Here is a 19,706-nt window from a genome sequence, read left to right as displayed (position 1 = left end):
ATCTTGGAAGATCTACACGGAAAATTGTTTTTAGGCCACACTCACTCTGTGTAATCGTAATTCGCAACTGCCTTTGTTTAATTCGACGTTGTTTAGTTGATTTAATTCGTCAGGTCGGAACGAAGATTGAATTGATATAATCTATTGATAGGTTTTTGGGCCCAGGGCAGTATGTCAAAAGGCCATTTGAATTTGAAATCTGTTTTCAGCAAAGAAAGGACCTTTCGTCCCAAAAAACATTTTGAACCGGGAACAACGAAATTCGAACTTCATAAGAAAGCTCAAGCCAGCTTACGTTCAGGTGATACACTTGCAAGAATAAAACTAAAGTAATTCACAGTACTAATATACACGGTACCGGTACTGATAACGACTATAGATTGGCTGGTATTTTGATAAATTATATTATCAGTCATCACCACTGGAAAATACGGATATAAAAGTTTTCTAAATGTGTGAGGGAACTTTTCTAGTCTTGTTGTGTGAGTATCCCACACTTTTCACTATGGGGTATTTTGAACTGGCTTGTTGATTGGTCGGAATAACATCAGACTGAAATCCAGGGTCTTTTCGTTGACTCTCTATGGTGAAAAATCATTTATGCTATTTTTACAACCTCGGATTTTGGCGTATGTAAATTGTTTGGAACGTATTTTCAAAGTACATACATATTTTTTTAAGTCAACTGATTTTTTTCAAATAAACTATTTTGGTGTAATATTGATGTTGGTGAAAAAAGGCTGCTGGCTTAAATTAATTATCGAAGAACAAAGTTTGCTCTTTGCACTCTGGGTATCACAATCTTTATCATTAGACTGAGGAAAGTCTTTGCACAACTTACTTCCAACGATGGTTCCTCATCGTTTGAGCCCTGGTTACCGAGGTTGCCATTGTGCAAGTTGTCACTCGACACATATTTTATTTTTATTCGTACAATATTGCCCAAATTTAGAATTGTTTATCCAGAACTGAACAAGAGCCAGGTCCATTAATGCCTTGACCAAAGCCATTACCCACATTGCAAAGTTTGATGTTTTTTTTTGAGAAATCCTCGTGCACTCACGGCAGTGCAACCGGGGATCGGACAAGGGTCGCATTTTTACAAGCCAGGCCAGGTCACTCCAATCTCTCCTCAACTGAGCTACTCAACGGTTCTAGCAAATCTGGAAAATACTTATTATTTTGTTGAAATTTAATTTAATTTTTCCCAGGTCTTGATCTGAAGGCAATTGTCAACCTTCCTGATGGAGAGGATCTCAATGACTGGGTTGCCGTCCATGTTGTCGACTTTTTTAATCGAATCAACCTCATTTATGGAACTGTGTCAGACTTTTGCACCAGTGAAGTAAGATGTTTAAAAGTCTCCATTTACCCAAATTCTCTACCAATGTAGGCTGTCAATTCTGGCGAGCATGGAATGTGATTTCAATGTATGTGATGATGAATGATTCGGCAAACTATTTTTTTACTCTGGTTTTGAAAAAAAAACATAATGTTGGGTGTCTCATACTTTTGCATTCTAACTTGAAAGCCTGACTGGAAAGGAGTTACGAGATAACGACAAAGAAATTACGATGTAATAATTCCCCAATATTCGAGGCTGATATGAAAATGCAAAAACAAACCTATAACGTTTTTGTATTCTGTGATGTGTGAGTCAGCATTTTGTCACGTTTGTGTTTCAATGTGATGACATGAAGCTCATTGTAATATTTCTATGGCAAGACATGCCCGGTAATGTCTGGAGGACCAAAGTACGAGTACCGATGGCAGGACAACAGCAAGTACAAGAAGCCGACGATATTGTCGGCTGAGGATTACATCGGCGAGCTGATGCAGTGGATCGAGCAACTTATCAACGATGAGGATATTTTCCCAACTAAAGTCGGTCAGTTATTGGTCATTATTTTGAAATTTTTTGGATCAAAAATGTTGTAATTTCTCCACAAAATCTACTTTGAAAATATCAATCTTTTTCATCCTTTCCAGGCACTCCATTTCCGAAGTCGTTCCAAACAACTTGTAAAAAGATTTTAACACGTCTCCATCGAGTGTTCGTCCATGTCTACATCCATCACTTTGACAGAGTTCATGTGAGTTCATATCCCTTCTTATAAGGACATAAGAGAGAGCTCTGTGGTAGCATATACACTGTGAGTGCATTGATTTTGCTGGTTCCTGTAGTCACTTTGCCAAAGCATTTTAAAGCAAAGTCCAGCTTTGAACAGTCTGGCCAATACATTGGGCTCGATCAACTTATGGTACAGAATGTAGCAGATAGCAATGTTATATGATGTCATTCACCTCGTGAGATAAACAAATGTTGTGAGTGCGCCATCTTGTGTATAAAGTTTAAATATATCTCGTCAACTTCCAAAATTCGTTGAGTTCAGTTTTAACTTGTGTGGGCAGAGCATGGGGGCAGAAGCTCATATCAACGCTTGCTACAAGCACTTCTTCTATTTCGTCAAAACTTTCAACCTGGTCGATAAACGGGAACTGGAACCACTGGTACGTTTATTCCATCACAAAGCTTCCTGTTGCATTATTGAACCATGTCTTGGAAGTGATGACATTTCTGTTTATTCCAGAAAGAAATGCAAGCCACCATCTGCCACCATTGAAATCTTATTTTGTCCATCTTCTACCACTTGGAGGAGCTTTCGCAAGGGTCCGTTTTCAACGAGGGCAAAATAATATGCCTAAAGAAGTCCAGAGACCATGACATGAAATTGTGACATCACAAAGGAGCATTTTGTCACAGGACAGATGACGTCATTCTTGTTTCAGAGAAATCTCTTTTAATATTTTATATATTTCCAAGTTTTAGATCATTTTCGCCTTTTAACATAATCGTAGCCATGTTCAAGTTATGAGGTTTATATTAAATACTGTTCAAGCCAATCATGACATCGTTGCTGTCAATTACACATCTGAAGCCTTCGATTGTGATGTCATTTAAATGTCTACTCTGTGTTGCCAGTCGATTATTGTTTATTATGATGTCACTGAGCGTCGATTGTGTTATTATTTTTATAGTTCATACATTTTTATCTTCTACGTCGCAAGTGAGCCTTCTGCCTGTGGCAAAACTTCGAGTGTTTGCTGTTGCGCTACTACTTCCGCCTTTACTGTGTCGTCACAATGTTATGACAGCGATGAATCGTGTTGCGCACTTCGTTTGACGTCATATGCCTTTACTTAGTTGTGGATATTTGCCGAGGACGCGCCAGATAAGTGTCGCTTCCTGCGGTAGAAGCTCGTGTAACCATTCCATCATTGTTTCGTCATATTTCTTTCAATTGTTCCAAAGCAGTGACGTCAATTTGCAGCTGAGTAATTTGCAATATAACGTCGTTATATCTTGTCAAATACTTTCAATAAATTCTTTGTATTCGGCTGATGTCTTCATTCTGGAACACAGAAGTGAGATTGACAATCTTAATTGTGACGTCAACGTTTGATCATCGACAGACATCGTTGTCATAGAGATGGACATCGCATTGGGGAAATCTGGTAAATTGCCAAGAAACTATTATATTATGACGTAGAATGGGTGAAAAGAGGTCAACGATAATCGGCGTCGAGAGTTTCATCAGACACGAACATGGAATCTATGGATGCAGCGCGACACTGACGGCTTCGATCGTTGTTAACTTTTGACGTTTCCTCGCTCGAGATCATTTCCTTCTTCAAAGACATGATTAATGGAACAATGGTTCTTGAGGAACTTTCAAAATCATTTCATGTTGAGGAGGATGCAACGTTTGGAAGCTGCGTTCTAGAAAATTGGCAGGTTGGAGAACTTTGAACTGTTGGTGTGGAAATGGAGTCACAGACTTCATCGTTGAACCGAGGAAAGTCTTTGCGAGGCTTCAACCCGGCGGTGATTCCCCATCGTTCGAACCCCGATCACCGAGTTCGTCTTGGCAACCAAAAAAATTTGTAAGTTAATAAGCCGACTACTCAATCTGAATAAAGCTTAAAATAAAACCACGGCTCCCGATTAAGCAAATTCCTGTCACAGCGTTTAGGTCGGCAGAATCTCTTGTTTGGAAGCTATTTGCATGAAATACTGCAAATTACTATGACGTCATAGTCATCAGCATAACTATTATGGCGTGATACAATCAGTGCCAGTTCCGATGGATCAAAGTTTTCATTTGTTTTTGAATTCGTAAAATGTTAGTTTGTTTGTAAATTTAACCAGAAAAAATTTGTTTAGTCATGTTAACAGTTCTCTGACTCAGCAAAATGAATTCTCCGGGGAGGATGCCACGTTTGAGCGGTTTGTTTTTAATGCTGACTCATTGTGCGGCGCGATAGCCTATTGTAGCATCCGGGTCCACGACCTGAACTTCATTCCAAACACGACCCTCGTTGTTTGAAATCTGGGGTCATTCTTTCTGTCGTCATAAACATGGCAATGTCCCTGATAATCATGTTCGGAAATGGGATGATAATCTACATTATGACGACATGAAGTAAGTTCCGGAACGCGCAAGGTGTCTTCAAGGCGTCGTTGGCGATGTTCGACTTCCTGATTGGGCCTGTGTCCCAAGTATCCTTCACCACCACCCTGATCCTAGGCATCCTCTTCAGCTCCGGTACCTTGTTCCTCTTCCCATCCATCGACCGGCTCCTAGCGGTCCACTGATCGTTCAGATACACCCAGGTAACCATAGACACATAATAACTTGACTAGAACCACTCATATTCGGTTCCTAGCAAGGCAAGTTGCTGACCCGGTGCCGCGCCATCCACACGCCTGCATTCATCTCGACCCTGAGTGTCACATCCGCCCTCCTGGCAGTCGGGAGCGGGAAGAGATACAACTACGACCTTGAACTTCATGCTAGAGGTCAAGATAAACCCACTCAGGAAACCTCGTACGTATTGTGACGTAACAAGCAAGCTCTTACGTCGATCAAAGCGGAATGTCGTTGCAGCCGGTTTACATCACGGCGTCTTCTTCTTGGTCATTGTTTTCACCCGCGCATGTTCGTTGTCTTGGTAACCGCCACCACGTGGGTGCTCTTCTGGCGGGAGAGTAGGAAGACGTTGAAAGCGAAGGAAAACAAAATCAATTTGGAGACAATCGCCGGAAAGTCGACGCGGCGGGTAACAAAGGGGTTGGTGACGTCATCAGGCTTGGTTAAATTACTTGAAATTTTATACAAACTTAAATTTTGAAATATTCGACTTCATCCATATTCAGGAGGAGAGAGAGATGAGAAGAAAATCTTCCACCGACCGACGAGAAAGAAGAGCATGGACATCTTGTTCACGGACGAGGACAGAGAACTTGACCGAGATCATTGTGTTCATGGTCACCTCTTTCACTGCTTGCGTGCTCCCTTTCCTGGCCGTGCAAGCAGACAGCATATCGCCGAAAGAGGGCGAGCTGGAGCACTTAAAGAAGTAAGCAGCTTTGTTGCGATTTGCCCGAGCCGCGAATGATCGCGCGTGTTCCTGCAGGTACGGGAGGCACTTGGAGGAAGATCACCAGCCCACGCTCTACTCCTCTTCTTCAACAGCCTCTGCAACTACGTCATCTACAGCTTCCGGGATGAGCTGAGAAAAGCGACACGGAAGCTCTTGTCATCCATACTATGCAGGAAATGAATGTGATTGGTGGACTAAAGTCACGTGTTTTGCTATTGCTGACGTGAATAAACTTTGCTACGTCATAATCTCGAAGGTTTTTTTTTGCGCATGCGCGATAGCAAACAGCTCAACAGAGCGCGATAATAAGCGCACGATGTAAGAATTTATTACAAGGAGCAGTAAAAAGCAAACGCAGCTGATTTGTACAAAATATGAAGCGGAATGGTTAATACTTGGACCGAGGTGAACCGGCAAAACAAATAAAACAGAAAGAGTGTCTTCCTAGAACTAAACCAGTCGCTATCAATACAAAGAATAACCGATAAGCGGCGACGACTGGCAACCAGCCAACCGCTGCATTTCTGACGCCATGTTGACGTCACACTATGTGCATGACCAGTTTTTGCGTCATTGATCCCATTTACTCGCGATTTTCCTCAAGCCCAGTCAACGCAGTGTCCAAATGATTCCCGAGCGATGTTGAATGATCTGCCGGGTTATGAAGGCCGTTTTGCCCGCAGGTTCCAATATTCGACTCGGGGTCAATGAAGTGGGCTTTCCTGATCTTGGAGTTGCATGAGCGAATGTAGAGATAAGCCTGAAAATAAAAATAATAATTATTTCCGAGTACGTCAGATATCGAGTAAATTTCCCACCGTGTGCCAGATTAGGCCGACAAACAGAGCTGATATGACGTGGTTTATAAAAATATCACGATAAGAATAATTAGAAATCACCTTTCATTGGCGCCTGATATCATTCTGAATATGACGAACGCGGTAAATAAGTTATTAATGACAAAATAATTAGTCATGAAGTGAGTGATATGTCTTTTTCTGTGTATCTAATCAGGAAGTGACGACATAATCTGATAAACGGATAAAGTAAAGGAAGTGACGCGCGAGAAAGTGTGTGTCACAAATTACACAACCCCTTCGATATTTCGAGGCAAAGGCTGGAAAATAAAAATCCACTTTCTTGTCAGAAACAGCAGATGCCTCCGAAACCTAAAAAGCTTTGCGCGCAATCAACTTGGTTTTCCTGCTTTTAGATCAAACAGGCTTCGAATTCATCGGTTTGTTCGAAACTTTTAAACTGAAATTGGCGAGTCCAGCACAAATCCCATGGAGAGTTCGGTCGAACATCAGGCTCCAAGAAAATCAGTTTTGAGTCAAAACCTAAAGAGCAAAGTTTGTTGCAACTTGCATCATTGGTCAAACTGAAACTGTTTTTACGTCACAATGGCCTTCAACTTGAATTACTTCCGAAAATCAAATAATATCCGGCAATAATGACGTAAGAAACACATGCCGTCTGTGGGATCAAAGCAGACTGCGCACGTGACATTCCTGGATAAACGAGCATTGTGAAGTCATACACGCGGCGACGTAGACAGTTATTTTATGAAAACCTCAACTATCTGCTTCTAAGTCAACATGCACAAGTCTAATTATGATGTCATAGAGTAGAGTCTGAGACGACAGTTTTAAGCTTTTAACAAGAAAGCTGCCACGTCGTAATAACAAGTTCTTTGGTTACAAAGTCCAGAATCGTTGGATTTTTAAGTTGAAATCGTTATTTTTGCTGAAGTTGGTGAAACTTAAATTACAATCTTGCCCATATTATGACGCAACAAAATGCGGTCTGACATCACAAAGAAAGTTCAAATAGTGCGAGATGACAATTAACCTCAAATAAAACAAATCAAAGCGCAATTGAGTAAAACTTTGGATTGGCGCCTCAGCGTCACCTGACATTCAAATTGCGTGTGACGTCACTAGGCAAAGATGAGATTAAAACGGATGAATGAAAGGTTTGGTGTTGAAAGAATCTGATAAGCACGATCCTATCAGGAAACCTCTCTGAAATAAAGTCATAGTGACGTAACAATACACAGTGATAAGCGTGGGAAGCAAGATAAGGGAGGGGGCCATTTGCTGCAAAATGGTTTCTGCAAATGGCGAGACGATTGACATATTTGGCCGGGCGCCACATTTCCTTCATGTCCATACTTAGCTGAAGCGCAAGGAAATGATGACGTCACGATGTAGACATCTACTTCGCTGCATATTGCGCGATAATTTAATAAAAGATTAATTTCGAATCCATTTAATTAGAAGCGAGCTCATATTCGACTATACCATTGTGACATCATAACTACATGTCCTGCCAATCAAACAACATCAAACAGTCAGGCTTCGATGTTAACTTGACTGGAATTTAAAGCGTTTTTCATAACTTTTAGAGTCGACGACTGGAACTGCCACGCTTGGACGAGCATGGTCACGTGAGCGTATCTGGGCTGCGGTTGAACCTTGCGCGGGAGACCACAAATTACTTGGAGCATGTCCTGCCGCCTTCCACATCTGCCTGTGCTGTGTTTCACTTGGCGTGAAGCTGTTCAACACTTGGCGACACGCACGACCAATATGAACGTGCCGGGAGATTAGATGCGGATTCTAAATTATCTGACGATTGCCGATTTGTAGAAACTGACCGTGAATGAAGCCACGGCGCTTCCAAGCAGGATGCCAGCCGCCACGTCGGAATATCGGTGTTTGAAGTCGGTGATCCTTGTGCAGCATATCCACAGCCCCCACGCCATGATGCCCGCTTGCACTAGGTGTCGCACTATACGCGTGTTTTGCGACCTCATTCGAAATTCAAGATAAATCTAAACAATATACCACTCCATAAACATCACATTTCTGTGAGGGATTCATAAAGCGTAAGTTTAACGAAGTGAAAGCAGATATTTGCATGATATGCGACTTACAACCATGAAGACAGTCACATAGAGGGAGAAGGAAGCATGTCCTGAAGGAAACGACTTCCTGTGAAAAATTACACAAGTGAAATCACCATGATGTAACAATGATGATGATATAACGCGTCATATTCTCGTATATTGTCATCAAGAAAATTGTCTTCACGTAAAGATATGGATACAACACCTTGCAATATGAAACATTACCTGGCGTCCAGTATGCGTTTCGTGAAATCGTGAGCGGGGATAAGGGGGTGCGATGTGCGGAGACAGGTGTAATTTTCAATGTAAACATGCCGATTCGCATCAGTGCACACAACACTCGGCTGGCAAACATCGATGAAATGTGGACGTGGACGACCGACGGCTTGTTTTCCAACATCGGTCAAGAATTGGTTGATTGACGCGCCCACAATGAAATAACCTGGAAGGGGGAAGAGCTGAGTGATATCTGACTTTGTGAGAAATTTGGCGGAAGTATTTCAATTAAGCGCTCGTCATTATAAGGCTAAGTTAAGTCATCAATCATAAGCTGAATGGCCAGTCAACTTTAAAGACTACTGACATGGGCTGTGCTATATACAGAAGAGGTTGCTTGAAAACTTACCAGCAAGCCTGTAAATAGCGACCACTAGTGGGTGGAATGGCTGGGTGGGGACGGACAGGTGCTTATTTCTTTGAAGCAAAAATATTTCAACAAAGAGCCCCTGAAAAATAAACACATTTAACAAATATACGAGCAGGAGATTCAAGTTCAATCAAGCAGCAGCAGATGAAGCGGTTCCCACCAACATGAGCATTATGACGAAGCCGGACACCATCATGGCGGCCGAGGACACACTGCTGGGGTGGTACGGATATCGAATCCCGTCGTCGTTGCAAAAGAAGCCGAGCCTAGTGAGAGGCACGACGTCCAGCAAATTGTAAACCCACAACGGAATAACAACTGCAAGAAAAATCATATTAACTCAAAGGAATTAGAGCAGGGTGGTCCACGAATGTTGTTGTACTCACAAACAAACAGACAGAAGGCATCAGCTAGAACTTTGAGCAATCCTTTCTTTAGTGAATTCATTTTATATAAAAAATACGTAAAACTTTATAAATATACAAAAAAATACTATTTATGTTAAAATCTGCAAAAACAAATATTTCAAGTTGTTTAATTTGCCTTATTCCACTTTTTGTGACTCACTCCTGACAAATTCAACACAGGAGCCCGCGGCAAACCTGTCTGAGATGGAAAAACCAACCCTAGAGAGCCACTTGCTCACTTTTCAAAACTTTTTAAAGCTGGTACAAATTTTCAAATGAGCAAGCATCACAACTCTTAAACAAGTTCAAGGCCGACGCCAAGGTAAAATTTTTACTAAAGAAATCATGTGAAGTACGTCCCAGGTAATTACAAATGTTTTGCGCCACAGAAAATTTACCAAGTCAAGTGCCTCAGCATAACTATGGCCTTGCAGTTAGAAATAGAGATTATGAACGAATCAACACATGATACAAAAGCTGCCAGCCCACTATATAACCATAGTTGTCACTACAAGATAATAACAACTGACAAATAATAACAACTGACAAATCAGAATGCATATATGTCTGAAAATATATAAACACCAATACATACATTTATATACTTAGTAAAGGACCACTTAGTCTAGACAACTAACCACCAATTCAAATTTAAATGCAATATTGGTGTTGGTGTGAAATTCTACTCCATAGCGGTGATATTACTTCACTGAACTCCCTTCAACCTGCCCGATACCAACTTTATGACGTGTGGTGAAATGTGGGCTTGAGATTAACCTGTATACATTCTTCCACTCTTAGAAGAATATTTATAAGGCAGTTATAAAAAAATAGTCTATTTATATACATGTATACGTATAGAAAATTAAAAATGTTTCAAATAAATCTCACAAAACCATGGTCTGACAATCTTAAACATTTTTATGGTTAGAAGCGCAATATTTCTGGTTCAAAAAAGTCGAAACCACCCTCAAACTCATTATTACATTTACAGTATATACATAAAACCAAGTATATAGATAAAAGCACTAAAAGAGTTAAAATTCTTTTCAGATTGACTCGATAAATTTATAGAAATAAGGAATTTCACACAAAAATTTTAACAACTTAAAATATTTCATTTTAGTGATAAATATTTTTGCATTTCCTTGGTTGTTCACTGCATCGTTGCTTATAATGTCACATTTCTCAATCTGTCAATTAGCCAATTACAAATACCCTTGCATGTCCTTGGAGCACCTTATCTTGTGTTGCTTTAAGGCAGAATCGTATCAACAAAGTAATATCCATCAAAGAAAAACAATATATAGAATATGCAGATAAAATCAAAATTGGAATGTTATTACAAGCTATCAGCTAATTTGTAAATTTATAAAACAATGGCGACAATTTGTTTATGCACATTCAATAATTAACTTAACTTGAAGGTTGTTCCTTTTAAACTTAAAACAAAATTATCAATTATTATAATATTTATTCATATAATTATACAAACTCTTTAAAATGCGACTCAAGCTCGATTCCCATTTGTGCTACCATTGTAGTGTCCTTAAGCAAAGTACAGTGGTCCTGCCAGTTCCCAGTTTAGGAAATACAATAGAAAAAAAAAATATATGAGACAATCGAAACTTGCACATAGTCAGGCTCAGTAACAACGGCTCCAGTGACGAAGAATCATCATCAAGTTTATGTTTTGCAAAAACTTTCCATCAGTGCAAGGATGAAGATTATCAAACCATATTTACAGTAGCTTGTATTAAAATGAGCTATCACAAGCGAGAAATAGTCAAATTATGCTACCATATCAAAATCTTTATGCTCAGATCAAGCAAAATCTTTACACGACTTAAACCCGGTGATGATTCCTCATCACTTGAGGAATGGTTACTGAGCTAGCCTTTGTGCAAGTTCCGATTGTCTCACATTTGTTATAATTGTTTTTGATTCCCAAATTTTAAACTTTCCACTAGGTGACCTGGTCCACTGAGCAGGAGCAAATGTTGTTAACGCCTTGCCCAAGGTCGTCACAGTGATAGCACTTCACTGGGGATTGAACTCAAAATACGAGCTGCATTAATTGCAATGACAGCTCTTGAACCACTCAGCTATCGAGCCAACTTAGAATTAACCAAACAAAACAGGAAGTTCAATCAATCCATTGGTCAACCATTGCACTCACAGCTCACACACCAAGTGCAAATTGCAGAGTTTGGCTTCCACTCACTCCAAATCAATAACTGCCTTCCATGAGCTTCAGTGCTGTGCTTAACGTGTATTATTTTACACTTAATGACTTGGACAGAACTTCTTTGCACTCAATTTTCAACTGATTAAAGTTAAACTGTTTTGTATTGTGCCTCTACATCCCACTTTCAGACTTGAGACTGCGTCGGAGAAGTTTTGCCCCCTGCACTTTTTAATTGTTTGGTGCACCCAAGATCTTGCTGAAAACGACCATAATCTGCAATCCGGAACTAAGTGGTTGAAGGCCACCCGTCTTTCCTAGTACAGACATAATATCAATTCACTGCTAGACAGTAAAACTTCTGTCAACATGGACATGTGTGTGGGCTAATTTGCATTTCACAGTTATTCTAAGTTTCTATCAAAAAGAATAGAACAAAGAATGAAATAATAAAATGTAATATTCCATACAGTTTGAGTCCTGTAAGAGCAAGAAAGCTTTTTTTAGGATGATCTCAACGAAACACTACAGCATTCTGGCAACAGCAAAAAATTCCAGGCTATCTTGATGCAAACTGTCCCAAAACTTCCAAAAGGCAAATTTTGGGTCTAGGGCACACACGAATGACCTCACAACTTGGGTATAGTAGGGGTCTAATATATCACGCGGTTATGCACTAGAAGGCAAATTTATACCTTGTTTACCCGTACCAACCTACTTTGAGCTGATGTTTACAATGTTTACAAGTAACCGTTGGTTTACCGTTTATAGACGACGCCACATCTATTTCACCACTCAAGTCATATCTGCTCGTATTTTAAATGTGCAATAATTTTCACCACAGCTTGCAAATAGAGGTCACGTAAGGTATTGTTCAGTTGTTTCACTTCTGCCCTAAGTGTAGTGACAATATATGATGGAATATCTAATTCTATAATTAAACTACAGACCGGACGCTTTCATCACGACGAATCACGTCTCTATGTAAAGCTCACTTAGCTCAGTGTCTCTGTGTCTCAACTATTTTCGGCAATTTTGAGTTTTTCCGATTTTCCAAGAAAAAAAAGGACGGTAGCTTTTTTCCTAATTTAAGCAAGTAGGTAAATCTTATTGTCTTCACAAGTCAGTGTCTCCCAAGCTTTTATAGAGTCCAATTTTTCTAGACATATTCCTCATTTTAAACTGCCGCTTGCAATGTTGAAATAATCGAACGAATCTGGCCACGATTTATTTTTGAGAGCCGGAAGCCGCAAAAATGTTATAACATTTTGGAAATGGCAAAACGAAGATCTGTAACATTGCTAAAGTTTTTATCTCAGTATGTAGTATGCAGAGCTTTCTGAACACTGTCGAAAAAGGCCACTATTTCAACGGGAAATTGTACTGTCAAAACATTTTTCGCACTTAAACGTTTTCCATGCTTAAAAGTTACAAATACCACAGCAACCTAAATCTAACTTAAAACTTATATTAAATTTCAATTTATATGTAGATAAAAAAAATCAACACTTTTTTAAAATAACAACAGAATGGCCACTTTCTTGAACAAATAGCATGTGGTTGCATTTGCAATGGTTTGCATCGCTCCCTTCTGTCGCTGCAGCTATTTTTGGAGCCACAAATAACCAGTTAGTTCGACAGATTAGTTCATAAACACACTACTGGCCGCATCTCTTTGGTTGTAACTAGACGGCGGCAGGAGGACGATCTCCGCTACAGATTAAAGCAGGCAGGCTCATAGTAAATCATTCGTTTCTAACATATAATGCCAACTACTGTTTCGGGATTGAATGAATCCTACTTCTGCTATGAAGGGGAGAGGTATAATCCGAAACTATAATTTACATTTTATGTAAAGAATAAACTATTTATTACGAGCCGTCTTGCTATAATGATTGCAGTTGCAATTAGCCAACCACAAGGTATATCTGAATTCCACCTCAACACCTCCCAAGCTGTTTCTCGCAAAACAAATATTTCCAAAGTCAAGTCATGTTTTTGTTGTGCTTTAAATAACCCAGCCTTTTATCCAAGGTTGAGCAAAATGTTTCCAGACGCTCAGAGTATTCTACATAAATTCGTTGCGTACGATGCGCAAAACGGGAGAAAGGAAGTCCTTTATATGACGTCATAAAAATGTAATTTTTCCTGCTAGCAAAGCCTATGCGATTGCAAGCAACCAATGACAACTTACGAGATGTCTGAATGGATTTTTTCTCTCTCAATACGTTGACGCATCGCAGTAACGTGCGAGGGTTATCTGTTGACGTGCGCTACAGAACTTGCAAATACTGTAATTTCAAAAATAAATCCTTCTTCATTTTGTTTTCCTTGTGACGTAATTCATCTTCAAAGCGATGTATTGTAATAATCGTGTAATAATAACAATGAATTACTGCGTAATATTTATCTCGGTCTTATTCAACTCATTGAAGCTTTCAGCCAAGTAGCTCATTTTTTTTGATAAAATCAACATTGGCGACTTTTCAGCTGTCGTAGGCAACTCACATGCAATCCAGGAGAAAGGAAATAAATTTACTGATGTCACAAGAGGTAATTGTTTGCGGACAAAGGTTTAAACCATTACAACTTGTGATATCTTTCAATGGACTTTTTTCTTTCTCTCAGATAACTGACGCGTCGGAATTATTTATGAGGCACAGATGGTGACACCTAAACTGCGAAGTCAGCGTTTTCTAATCTTTTTGATCGCGCATTTGACTCGAAACACCTATTTCCGGAGAAATTTGTTTATAGGAGCAAAATGCTGGTAGTTGCGGTTCATTCTAGAATGAACCATTTTTGTCACAAGTCGTCGCATAGTGGCGTGGACCAGTGTTGTGCAGCCACCCAGATTGTGGGGCACGCGTCGACTGGCCGCCACACCCTGCGTCGTGCCGCCTCCCAGGCATGCCAGGCCACGTATTCTGTTGAGTACAGGAAGTCAGAGGAACAAGGCACAAGACCGATAACGTGGCAATATTTCTTATACTCTAGCGCATTATTACGTCATAATAAATGCCATCGTGTTTAAGGAAATAATTGAAAGCGGTAACGAGACACATGAACTAACTTAGATGTTGCAGCAACATTTGTTTTCATCGCAAATAGAAGACGCAAAATTCGAAGTTAGAAAAGTTATTTTGCCTCAGATTATTTTCTTGAATGAATTAACAAATTAGAGGAATTCCTTCATGATGCAAAGTTTTATCTTCTTCACCGACGTTTGTATTTGTATTATTATTTAGACAATAGCAAGTATTACGTCACGCAACAATAAAAACATGTACGGTAAAAAGTAGAATGGTAAACAACACAAACATAGACATTGAAAACATACGACAGTAAATGGAATGAATCAATATCTTACAAGATTTCAAATAATTTTTGTCCAGTTTAACTGACAACTGCTCTCGTATACAGCAGCCTATAATGGGCTACCATTGAACCACAAATAATTCAATTAAAGGCGAAAATTCAACAAGAAACCGACCACGTTATAATAAACTCATAGAACAAAATATTTACAAATGATGAATGTGACGGGTTATTTTTTTGCAAAACTTGTTCGACTCGATAATCAATCAACATTTTCGCAACAAACAACTTGAAAAAATTCAAATTTTAGGAAGTGTTTAAAACTTTGTTTTTTCTGTGAATGTGAGAAAAGTTTTGAAAACTGCCACGAAGATTTTTCTGTATAATTTGTTTCAATTAATTCTTGCACGCCAAAGGTGACTACAATGCTTTTGTAGTACAACGCCACGAGGTGGCAGTATTGAAAGCTGTTCCGTCTTATGTCTGCTCGAATTCACGAATGGTGTCAAGAATCTGTTAAATTTTATAATAAATTTATTGATTTAAATCCAATTTACTCTTGTTCATTTTAAATATTTCAACTCGGCAAACCAGCGATTCCAGCATCGCGCATAATTAGTGATGAGTTAAAACCAGGAATCGGTGACAGACCGTAGTTGCACAAATTAATTTTGTTGCTCAGCTTCAAAGCTCATGTAATTAGCGTGAGGTTTTTCGCTCACCCAAACATAAAAAGCTGCTCCTCCTTCACTGGCGAGATAGATGCTCTGGAAGTCGTACTTGGATAGATGACCTTTCACCTTCTCTATGACGTCGACAGGTATATCTGTGACCTGCCGGGTTTCTATCAGCCTCTTCAGACTTCTTGAACCCGTTTGACACATCATGGCTTGGATAGACGACCAATTCTGCAATAATAATCCTCTATGACGTCACAAAAGCGTTTATAGTCTCAAGCTTTCACCTTGTTCTGGTCACGTGGATGCGCATTAGACGAGTAAATCTACAAGCACTATAAACATCATATAACCTTTAATTTATCTTCATCTCTTTCACCGAGCAGAAGGTACACGCATGCCATGACGTCACAAATGACATTTGGGGGCTTGGAGTAGCTGCGTAGTTCCGATATCAGGCCAGGACGCATGTTGCGGATCGATCCGCGCACGCGCTCTGCGATATAGATGGATCGCGGTCGAACAACTCTAACACACGCGCACAGAGTCACTTACCTAGGTTGTGCTTCTGCCTTATCATGTCCTTGCCGAGCTCGATCTCATCCTGCAGGAACTTCTCGCATCCGTCGAACTTTGCCCACTGAAGCGCGTTCTTGAGGTCATCGCTGTCGCCGCTGTCAATCGCGCTCAAGATGTCTGTGGAAGGCTGCATGGTCAACTCAACGACATCTTATATAATAGGAGGCATGCTCACCGTGCCGCCTCTTGCTGATTTCTGTGACGGGAAAGTCGCTCGCTTGCTCCTTCACGCTTGACTGGCTTTCAGTTGAGCTCGCCCGTCTATGACAAAACAATTTCTTTTATACCGTGCAACACGTCAGCATATGGGCAACCTACCCCTTCTCTTCTACGATCTGCAACACCTTGTCTACGTCATCGTAGAACCTTCGTATTCGAGCTTCCATTTTAACAAAGATTAATTGTTACGTCATGACTTAGACCATATTATTTCCAGCGCGTTATTCGCGTGCGCAGCGGTTCAATGAAACGTTCGACCAACTCGACCAGGCAGAGGTCTTTGTTGAGAGTCTTAAGAATTTCGAAGAGCTTTTAAGTGGGAGAGTTTTTAAGGAGGTTCTCAATGGAAGTCGCTCAAGTTTATTTTAACCGAAGTCTTTGTCATTCCGGCATTTTTGCAACGTTTTTCGAATTAAAACGAAGCAACGGACTATTGAGACACATCCCACCCCCCAATAACTCTCTTGCCCATTGCGAGTGTCGCTGACACTGGAAACGAATCAACAAGACTTACATGACGTCAGCAATGACCTCTGTTGATCTTTCTGGCTGGCTCTTGCTGTTTGAATAGCGTCCACTAGTGACGGAACTTTGACTCCATCTATCGACGTTTGTTACGTCACTGGGTTGGGAGAAAAATGTCGGCAGAGTTCCTTGACGTGACGTCATGGTGTTCCTCGGCGCAGTTGCTGAGCAGAGTCTTTCAGAGGCGTTCCAGAATTGTCTGTTGAAAAGAAGATGATCATCTTGAGGGTTGGAAGAACAACATAAATAGCCTAATACGTAATAAATGTTCATGGCTGTATGTAATAGTGACGTAATACTTCACCTGTGCATCATCCAGTACATTAAAATCTTCACCAGCAGTGACAGAATGACGCAGGCGATTGACACAGAAGCAAGCACAACAATGTCCATTATGACGACATCCACCTTTGATCCAACTCCGCAAAATAATCCGTAAATTTTGATAGGATTCGTCAACTCAAAGCTAAACGACTGAAAACAAACCGACCCTTCAATACCCAAGCAGCGACAGAAGGTTTGGGAAATAAGCCCGACGATTTGAGTGAGGAAGATCCATCATGATTACGTGGCACTTTGCCAATAGAAGATGCGCTTATTTGTCACAATGGGGTTCCATAGCGTTTCAATGTTCGAAGCCAATACGAAAGTAAGATTGTTTGAAGGAGATAAATCGCCCGCACTCAACAAGTGATGCTTACTTGCAAACTAACAACGGTCTTTGTTTTGTCAGATTGTAAAAAAATTAGAATTATTTAAGACTTCAACAGTGACGTCATGTAGACGAAACCAGTATCTTGCCGCCGACTGGGAACCGCGTTGACCTTTGAGTGTGTAAGATATAATTGTCGCTTAGCACTTCAGTTGGTGAAGAAAGGTAAGTAGGTTTCCAGCAGACCAGCAATTCTCATACGTGCAAGGAAGCGGCAGCTGTTAGCACCGCGCTAAAGAAACAGAAATAGACATCATACTAGAGAGGTCATAGCATATGCGGCTGAGTGGATGAACTTTTGTGGAATTCGAGTTGGTTTGTTTTTGCTTCAAGCTTTGTGTTTATAAATTATGGCGAGGCGAGTACGACGAAGCGACGAAGGAAATGACTCAACTCATTCCACTTCCCTTTGATCCCTGAGCAATAAAAACAGCTTTATACGAAGAGTCAGCTTGCAGATGGAAAATAAGGTCTCACAGTGTCACAGGCCGGGCCGCTGTTTCATCTTCGCCTTTTAACTTGCTATATAAGTGGTCTTGTAGTGATTGCCAGAATTTACAGAATATTGACAGAGAGCTTGAGGGAGAGTTAGACTATAGACACCACATTACGATGTAATATATAATCTATGCTTAAACCACATAGTCTATTTTAATATGGTTGAGATGATTTAATGCACGTTCCTGACGGTATTTTAAACTAAATTGGTGTATGTTGTAAAAAGATAAAACTTTTCAAAAATAAATTGCGTAGGACTAATGCTTCAAAGTACATTTTCCCAGGGCAATGTTTCCTTTTTTGTTACCCTATTAGGTAGGCTTACCATAATTTTGTGCCTTCAAAGCGGGACGCTTTCGACATATGACGTCACAATAACATTTTTATCGAATACAATGAAATAAATAACAAACAAGATCACGAATTCTTCTTCAGGAAGTACCGGTACGCTACACAGCAAAAACAATAATAAGAACATGCTAATGTTCGTGTATGGCTTCTATGCGGTATGCCTATGCTGGCTGACTGAATGCCAAACCGGGACGTTTGGCCGACCGATCGGGACGCCGGGACAAGACGTTAAAAAGGGGGACTGTCCCGGCTAAAACGGGACGTATGGTAAGCCTACTATTAGGTATATACCATTTTACGCTATACACCGCGGTTTATACGCGTTATAAATCGCTGTAAAAAGTAAAATATAATTTTTCATATTTCTTCACACTTTGTCAAAGAATATTAGCGTCATTCCATAGCTTACTAGATTCCTAACTATTTCTATTTTCTTTCGTAAATTTTGGGAAAGTGTTTTAACGCGACGCAGCGCGATATATTTTCGCTTTCGCCACCCCGAAGCCCATAGTTTTAGACTGGAGCTGATGGAGGCGCTAAATGGCAAAATAGAAGCAAGAGAAAGCATCGTTTAGTTTTACAATGGGGTGAAATGAGTTCGATACTTGCTGACTTTCGGCAAAGCAGGTTAAGCATGAGAATTTACCAAATCTGTAAAGTATTTATAATATTGTATCGACTCGGTAGCTGAGAGTTCTCAACAATTCATCTCGAGTTCGATGTTCGATGCACAGCCCCTAGCCCCCTACAGCTACTTCCAGATTTGGCTTCAGCGCCAACTTTCAGGCGAAGAAATGCGGTTTTGTTCCATTTTATATTATAAGCATTTCGTTGGAGTGGCGCAAATTTTGGCGATGCATTTGTCGTCGCACTGAAAGCAAAATAAAAAATCTGTGTCAGTCGGAACTTGTTCAAAGGCTGACTCGAAAACCGCTGCGCAAACGATGAAAAATCTTCGCCAGGTTTAAGTCAATCGCGCTTGTATGTGTGCCTGAGTGGAAAGGTAATTTTCAACTAGAAATTGTGCACGCAAATACTCTAGTTTTGGCGTTCACCGAAACCTCAATCCTTTGTTTATTTGTTATATATTGATGTTCAAACAAGTGTGCACGTTGATGAATCTCGTGCGTGCAGTTGCCACACTTTCCACTAGCACTGATATAATCATAGTGGAAAGCATGGCAACTGCACTCTTGAGGTTCTGTAAAACTTTGCTTGCTAAATGGAATTCAA

General features: G+C 40.2%; 4 protein-coding genes across 5 annotated transcripts; 2 read left to right on the top strand and 2 right to left on the bottom strand.

Moving 5' to 3' along the window:
- Window positions 1-31: 31 nt before the first annotated feature.
- Window positions 32-3,399, top strand: LOC143459237 (MOB kinase activator 3A-like). Its single transcript, XM_076956287.1, has 6 exons — window positions 32-301; window positions 1,212-1,345; window positions 1,726-1,888; window positions 1,990-2,093; window positions 2,413-2,511; window positions 2,592-3,399. The coding sequence occupies exons 1-6, from the start codon at window positions 172-174 to the stop codon at window positions 2,622-2,624; spliced, it is 663 nt and encodes a 220-aa protein (XP_076812402.1). The 5' UTR covers window positions 32-171; the 3' UTR covers window positions 2,625-3,399.
- A 141-nt stretch (window positions 3,400-3,540) lies between these two features.
- On the top strand, window positions 3,541-5,696 carry LOC143459238 (uncharacterized). The gene is made up of 4 exons (XM_076956289.1): window positions 3,541-4,889; window positions 4,950-5,121; window positions 5,219-5,421; window positions 5,479-5,696. Exons 2-4 carry the CDS (start codon window positions 4,999-5,001, stop codon window positions 5,576-5,578), a joined length of 426 nt encoding a protein of 141 aa, XP_076812404.1. The 5' UTR covers window positions 3,541-4,889; window positions 4,950-4,998; the 3' UTR covers window positions 5,579-5,696.
- A 55-nt stretch (window positions 5,697-5,751) lies between these two features.
- On the bottom strand, window positions 5,752-9,543 carry LOC143459236 (phospholipid phosphatase 2-like). Its single transcript, XM_076956286.1, has 7 exons — window positions 9,389-9,543; window positions 9,163-9,320; window positions 8,982-9,081; window positions 8,582-8,798; window positions 8,384-8,441; window positions 8,105-8,281; window positions 5,752-6,205 (listed from the first exon to the last, which is right to left on the bottom strand). Exons 1-7 carry the CDS (start codon window positions 9,447-9,449, stop codon window positions 6,029-6,031), a joined length of 948 nt encoding a protein of 315 aa, XP_076812401.1. The 5' UTR covers window positions 9,450-9,543; the 3' UTR covers window positions 5,752-6,028.
- Window positions 9,544-14,813: 5,270 nt separating this feature from the next.
- Window positions 14,814-17,411, bottom strand: LOC143460016 (uncharacterized). 2 transcript variants are annotated; one of them, XM_076957369.1, is made up of 7 exons: window positions 17,217-17,411; window positions 16,902-17,111; window positions 16,344-16,429; window positions 16,145-16,285; window positions 15,943-16,085; window positions 15,635-15,820; window positions 14,814-15,425 (listed from the first exon to the last, which is right to left on the bottom strand). In XM_076957369.1, exons 1-7 carry the CDS (start codon window positions 17,303-17,305, stop codon window positions 15,390-15,392), a joined length of 891 nt encoding a protein of 296 aa, XP_076813484.1. In that variant the 5' UTR covers window positions 17,306-17,411; the 3' UTR covers window positions 14,814-15,389. The 2 variants fall into 2 exon arrangements, with proteins under 2 accessions (XP_076813484.1, XP_076813485.1); XM_076957370.1 differs by lacking the exons at window positions 16,902-17,111; window positions 17,217-17,411 and adding an exon at window positions 16,487-16,821.
- Window positions 17,412-19,706: the final 2,295 nt, after the last annotated feature.

Source organism: Clavelina lepadiformis, chromosome 5 (genome assembly GCF_947623445.1).
Source record: "Clavelina lepadiformis chromosome 5, kaClaLepa1.1, whole genome shotgun sequence".
Classification (NCBI taxonomy): Eukaryota; Metazoa; Chordata; class Ascidiacea; order Aplousobranchia; family Clavelinidae; genus Clavelina; species Clavelina lepadiformis.
Note: the sequence above shows the minus strand (reverse complement) of the source record. Positions and strands in the feature narration are given on the sequence as shown.